At 39.0% G+C, this 7,398-nt stretch overlaps 1 protein-coding gene across 1 annotated transcript; it reads left to right on the top strand.

The window, feature by feature from the left end:
* Positions 1–2,125: 2,125 nt before the first annotated feature.
* Positions 2,126–2,737, top strand: LOC148065742 (pregnancy-specific beta-1-glycoprotein 3-like). The gene has a single exon (XM_087808069.1). It carries the CDS (start codon positions 2,126–2,128, stop codon positions 2,735–2,737), a length of 612 nt encoding a protein of 203 aa, XP_087664195.1.
* Positions 2,738–7,398: the final 4,661 nt, after the last annotated feature.

Genomic DNA, 7,398 nt, shown 5'->3' with positions numbered 1-7,398 from the left:
CGTCAAATGTAACCCAGGTCGTTTGAATCCGACGTCGGGGAGTGCTCTGTATATTACTGGGTGACCCGGGTAGGCGAAAACCGACGTTTTTGTCCCCCCTGTAACGTTACCTTAGGGACGCCAGGGGGACATTGCACGGCGTAGGACGGTATGACGCCTTGGGTGTGAGGACGTGTTGCAAAACCTTACTTTGACTGGCTGGTCGCCATTTTCCTTGCATGTGTCTTTGGTACAAAAAAACCCAAAACATTGAAATATATCGTGTGCAAATATTTGTCGTAACTCTGGACCATGTGTCGCCCCGATCCCCAAGACGAGAGAACCAGAACCCAGAGGTCGTCTATTGCAGAGCCTCCTATTTACACAGACTCTGTGGCATCGCGCGACAAGAGCTTCCGCTGTATTTACATTCAAAACTTCTTGAAATCAAAATCACTAAAACATCACCCGTCTCTCGACTCTCTCGAGTACATCAGTGTCGTCGCGACTCAATATTCAGCGGTCGACATGAAACTTTGAACTTTTTATTGAAATGTTGTTGTTTTCTATAATTGAATTGAATTTCTTCTTTTTTTTTAACAACGAATTTAATCATTTCTACATCGAAAAATTGTTTTTCGTCATTAATTTCATTTGTTTTTTTTGTTTTTTTTTGACACATAGAGTTTGATATTTGATTTCTATTTATTGGAAAATGAATTTAATCAATTCCATATTTTTTTTAATTCGTAGTCATTTCAATTCTATATAAAAATGAAGTTAAAATCGTGTCACCAGACATTACCAACAGAGCACCGAGCTACTGGATCCAACAATCACGTGATCAGCTGAAAAGTTTGATCTCAGAACTTTCAGCCAATCCTGCGACACGCAGACGATCACGTGATGACGTAGAATTTCCACTGGACTTCACTTTAGCTCGGAGCGAATAGATTGCTAAGCTAAACACCAGCTCATAGTGAGTCACTTTTGTCAAATTGACATTTGACCTTTTTTTTATTCTCACTCGTCTTCATTCACTTTGGTTTGTTTCGGAGACGACTTGTCATTATGAAAAGAAGTTAAAAAACAGGACTTTTATGCTATTATATGACTTTAAACTATTACAATGTGATGTTAATGTTTTTAAAAGTGTCAGGTTTTGAGAAAATTAACTGATAAAAGTGAAAAAGTAAATGGAATGAAGCAATAATTATGTTTTTATTGCAATAAAATAGTGTCAATAAAATGATTTCACAACAGTTTACGTTGAAGCTTCACACCTGATAAAGCGAACAGGAAGTTGACGCAGAACATCCTCGTGATGTTATCGTCTAGTTCCAGGAATCGTAGACGAGAAGCTGCTGATGGTGAAGAGATTGACATCATGAAGTCGCAGCAGAGTCGACTCTCACTCACAGACGAAGACATGGCTGCACTGATCCTGCTGCTGGTGGCGTTCTTCTCCAACAACATCCTCGCTGAGATCCTCAAGAAAGAAGGAATGTTTCATCGCTTCATCCTGAACAAAACCGCTGATGACGTCTGCTTGATCTCAAGATGGATCGGTGAGGAGAAGGAACTTCTGTGGAACTCTTCACAGCATCATGACTCCAGTCTTCAGAGAGAAGCTTCTTATAAAACAGACCCTCTGAAGGTTTCAGACTCGGGTCAGTACCAAGAACAGTGCTGGACCCAGAACAACGTGACGCACGAGAAGAACTCCACTTTCCTGGTTTGTGACACACGAAAGATGAGACGTCAGGACTTGAAACCTTATGTTGGAAAGACACTGGAGCTGAACTGTGACGGTGTGGGACCAAACCAGAGTGTCCAGTGGGCTTTATTTCAATCTAACCACAGAATAAGAAATGTTGATTTAGCTTTAATCGATGATGAAACATCTTCAATACACAAACTACAGCAAGTGAAGAACAAATCATCTCTTCTGGTAACGTTTGACATAAGTTCTGATTGGGTCGATTATTACTGTCTGCAGAAGAACCATCAGAGCTGTGAACTACTGAAGATGTTTCATGTTTTTATACAATATAATTACATTCACAGGTGGGTGGAAGAGAGTCTGGAGCTGAACTGCTCTGACTTCAGTGGAAACAAACCACACAAGTGGATCATTGATTCATTGATGAAACATGAAAAGATTGACAACTACACTCTGATGTTACCATCACTGACCTTGAACCACACAGGTCAATACCTCTGTGATCGCAGTGGTCAGTATGATTATTACTACCTGTATGTGTGTCCTGAGTCTGACCCGCCTGCTGATGTGTTCTTCACTGGAGGAGAGAACGTGACTCTACAGTGTGACTGGAAACAGCCTGATTACATTCTCTGGTTCATGAAGACAAACAGAACTGAAGGAAGAACATCACATGTATATGAAGAACAAGAAGACAGAATCTTTCTCTCCGACACGAGCCTGGTGATCACTAACATCTCTCTGGAACACAGCGGAGAGTTCTGGTGTGTGGTTGAGAAAGATGAACGTTGTGTGTTCACATCTAAGACCCTTGTAATGTTCGGAGAGCCAGAGGTTGATCACCATCTAGTGCGGTCTGTGATGCTCAATGTTGTGATCTTCATGATGTGTGTTGTTGTTGTTGTTGTTGTTGTTGTTGTTGTTGTTGTGGTCCAGAGGAGCAGGAGGAGAGAGCAGCTCCCAGCACCTGTGGAGGAAGTGGAGATGTTGGAAGTGTCTCCAGCGTCAGCAGATGTTCAGCCAGAGACTCTCTGAGGCGTCAACATGATCCACGAGTGTTTGGATGAATCTTTCTTTGACTGTTTGTTTGTAATCATTGTGACTCTTGTTTCCTCTTCCGTGTCAATAAAGTTCAACCATTGACCTCCAATAAAAGACTCCAGTTTTCTTTGTGTAGAGATGAAGTCGATGAGTTTACGTCACATATTATTCTGACTTTTTTCTTCCTGTTTTCCTTCTTTCTGCTCCTCAGTCTGGTTCTGTTTCTCACTGATGTCTCTTCTCTTTTCAAACATTTTCTCCAGAAAACAAGGTCAATAATCTCCTTTTAATCTCCTTCCTGATCTCATCACCGACTGCTTCAATAATGATGTATTTGACACGAGAACACAGTGTTTCTAAATGTCTCTCATCTTTCTGACATTTCTACACTTGTTAATGCAAGGATTTTGAATGCTTTTATTTTGTTTCGTGTTCTATTATTTTGAAAACCTTCAACCGGAAGTTGAACTCGTTGCTTCCAGTGTCAAAAGGCAGAAAAGTTATGTTTACGAGCAGAAACTCTTGGTAACATGAGAGACAAAGATGTTCCAGAGAATCCAGTGTCGACGCTTGATAAGGAGAACAAAGTGTTTTTTTAATGTGTGTTTGTAACATCTTTACCTTTAATGTTGTTTATTCTCTTTAAAATCAACTTCTGCTGTGTCAGTAAACATCAGTAAAAAATGCCAAATGCGTTAAATCGGTGGCAAATAAAACCACAACAGTGCAGAAGTATGGAAGTAAATCAATGCCATCAGAATATTGAAAGGTTGAATTTATTTCCATTATTGAATATTTGTTATATTTTAATTTACAAACAAACGTTATAAAGAGAGTCAGTGTCACCAGATGTGAGATAATTGTAAAACATGACATCGCTTGACAAAAGTTCTACAGCAGGTTTTGAACCCGCCACTCCAAAAGATGAGCCATTAACTCACTGAGCTAAACAGAGGTTGTGGGCGGAGCTTCAACAATGTGTCTTCTAGTGAAGGATCAGACCATCAGAGCGAACTATCGTTTGTGTTTCAATGCTTTGACGTCAGAATCTACTGATTGATCGTGAGATGTAGTTGAACATGTTTAAACTCCACACGTTAACAGTAAGTTGATACTTTGTCGTGAAAATAGTTGTTAGATTAAAATTATTATACACTATATGTATACGCCATACTTGAATTATCGCTTAAAGATAATCAAAATATAAAGTATACTCGCTTCATCTAAGAGTTTAAACGTTTGAATACACATTCACAATCAACATTTCCCTCAGACTGACACACTGTTTCAAGACAAGCTTGGAACAGAATTAGAAACATGACACCAGTTAGTTAAACGTCTGTTTGTCTGCCCTTTCACACCTGGGGTCGTGGATAAAAAGAACGAAGCGGTATACATCCGTGAGGGGGGGGGCTAGGAGACAAAACCCCCCACCCAAGAACATTTGAATGGTTATAAAAGGAAACAAATTAGGAAGGAATCTCCACAGGGGATCGTGGCACAGGAAGCTTGAAGGAACCAATATGGCGATAGGGGGAGTACCTCTCGGCCCGGAAATTTGCCTTAAATATAGTGATGTTTCTACAGTTCGAGACCGTTTCTCCCTGGACTATTGAATTGTAAAGTCGCCGGCAGAAAGCACGTCCGATCGATCGTAAAGCTTGTATTATGTTTGACTTGAAGCGGCGAATAAACGACCCGTGACACTCAGCATTGACCTTTTCTCTCCATAAAGCGAAGTATAAGAACCAGGAAGTGACGGCGTGTTGGAGCGACCGGAACGGACTCCTGGTTTGTCCGTTTTAAAACCATGGCTGAAGCATCCGAGGAACAATGAGTTAGTTTTTCCTGCACAAGTCTTCACGATGACAAACCAATCCAATGTAAGAAGTTCTGTCTGATACTAACATCAGGTTTATTTTAAAACCATTCTTGCGAAACATTTCAAAGACAACAAACGTGAGAGTGTTTCCTGCCGCGATGTTTATCATCGTCCACGTCACTGATGCGTTGACATGCGTGTGTTTGTTTCTACCTCTTTTATCAGTGAGAGATTAGATGAGCTCGACGTCAGGACCACAAAGTTTCAAGACCAACAAAGACACGAGACTCTTCATTGACTTCTTTGCAGCTGAAAACATGCTGGTGTGCGTTCTTATAAGTTGTTTACACACTGTTGACTGGAATCATTCTCCTCAACTGTTGTTCAAGAGGGTGTTATCTTAACACTAAATATAGTTGAACATCTTTCCTCTGATGAAGTGAAGTTTTCATCACTTTCACTGATTGACTGTTTGTAACCGTGATTCTTATAGATCTTATTCTGATGCTGGTCGTTGTTGAACCTCGATGTTCATCTGACGAGTTAAAGCTGAATTTATGAACATGTATGAATCAATGTTTTGTTCTATAACAAACACATGTTGTGTTGTGTGTGTGTGAAGATAAATGAACCATAATTATGTTCATCATTTCTTCTCCTTCTGCACTGAATGAATCACAGTCAGAATCTATTGTCATTGTCATAATTCAACCAAATCTTCCAGACCACACCTGGGCAACGTGCGGCCCGGGGCCCACATGTGGCCCTTTGACTGTATTCATGCGGCCCTCAAGAGGTCAGAGTAGAACATAGACATTATTTCCGACAGCTTTCAATTTAATATTGAGTTTATTATTTTATTAACTCTAAAAAAATATATATATATATATATATATATATATATATATTTTCCTTTCTCTTTTTTTGTTTTTAGTTTTCTGAAAATGTCTTGCCAATAAAAATTATTGACATCATATTTAGAGAAATAGGTTATTTTCCCATCATTTTCTTTTACTAGAAAGGTTTATAAAAGGGTTTACATAGCCAGGTTTATTTTATGCTGATATTTCTTTCTTTACTATTCTTCCTTGCTTGTTTTTTTAAAGTTTTTCTCTCATATTTTAGCTCTTCGCTCCTCTCCTCTGGATTGACGGCCCCTCACAACAGTCACAGTATATAATGTCTCTGCAGAGGAAATTTAATTGCCCACCCCTGCTTTAAACTATGACAATATGATGTTAATATTTTTTAAAGAGCCAGGTTTTGAGATAATTAACAAATAAAAGTTCAAAAGCAAATTGAATGAAGCAAAAGTTATGTTTTTATTGCAATAAAATAGTTTGAATCATGTGAGTTCACAACAGTTTCCGTAGAAGCTTCACACCTGATAAAGCGAACAGGAAGACTCTCATCACTTCATCCTGAACAAACCAGCTGATGACGTCTGCTTGATCTCAAGATGGAGCGTTGAGGAGAAGGAACTTCTGTGGTTACGTTGACATGTGTAATGTTAGATTAAAAATTATTATACACTATACGTATACGCCATACTTAAATTAATGCTAAACGATAATCAAAATATAAAGTATAAATTACTAGCTTCATCTAAGAGCTTAAACGTTTGAATACATATTCACAATCAAAATTTCACTCCAGACTGATACACTGTTTCAAGACAAGCTTGAAACAGAATTAGAGACATGACACCGGTTATTTAAACGTCTGTTTGTCTGCCTTTTCACACCTTGGGTCGTGGATGAAAAGAACGAAGCGGGACACATCTAGGAGACAAAAACCCTCACCCAAGAACATTTGAATGATTAGAAAAGGAAACAAATTAGGAAGGAATCTCCACAGGGGATAGTGGCACAGGAAGCTTGAAGGAACCAATATGGCGATAGGGGGAGGACCTCTTGGCCCGGAAATTTGCCTTAAATATAACGATGTTTCTACAGTTCGAGACCGTTTCTCCCTGGACTATTGAATTGTAAAGTCGCCGGCAGAAAGCACGTCCGATCGATCGTAAAGCTTGTATTTTGTTTGACTTGAAGCGGCGAATAAACGACCTGTGACACTCTGCATTGACCTTTTCTCTCCACGAAGCGAAGTATTGAGACCCGGAAGTGACAGCGTGTTGGAGCGACCGGAACAGACTCCTGTTTTGACCGTTTCAGTAACTATGTTGACATGTGTAACTACGTTCACATGTATAACTATGTTGACATGTGTAATTATGTTGACATGTGTAACTACATTGACATGTGTAACTACGTTGACATGTATAATAACTACATTGACATGTGTAACTACGTTGACATGTTTAATAACTACGTTGACCACACGGTTCAGGACCAGAGGAGAGAAATCTTATCAGGCTGTTGCTCCTAAGCTTTGGAACAATCTTCTCTCTCTTTGCTCTTGATGGATCTACTGACTCCTTTAAGAAACATCTTAAGACGTTTCTATTTGTTCAGGCTTTTCCTTGATTTTCTGGAACTCCTGTTGTATTATCAGTTAAACCTAACCTTTAAAGTATATACTTTATTGAATATTGTTTTGATTGTTTAAGCGCTTTGTGACCCTGATCTGGAAAAGTGCCATATAAATAAAAATTACTTACTTACATTTGTAATTACATGGACATGTATAACTACGTTGACATGTATAACTACGTTGACATGTGTAATTACGTTGACATGTGTAATTACGTTGACATGTATAACTAGGTTGACATGAGTAATTACGTTGACATGTATAACTATGTTGACATGAGTAACTACGTTGACATGTATAGCTATGTTGACATGTATAACTATGTTGACACGTGTAATTA

This window comes from Callionymus lyra, chromosome 14 (assembly GCF_982586985.1).
Source record: "Callionymus lyra chromosome 14, fCalLyr1.hap1.1, whole genome shotgun sequence".
Lineage (NCBI taxonomy): Eukaryota > Metazoa > Chordata > Actinopteri > Syngnathiformes > Callionymidae > Callionymus > Callionymus lyra.
The sequence above is the reverse complement of the archived record's forward strand: the minus strand, read 5'-3'. Positions and strand labels throughout refer to the sequence as shown.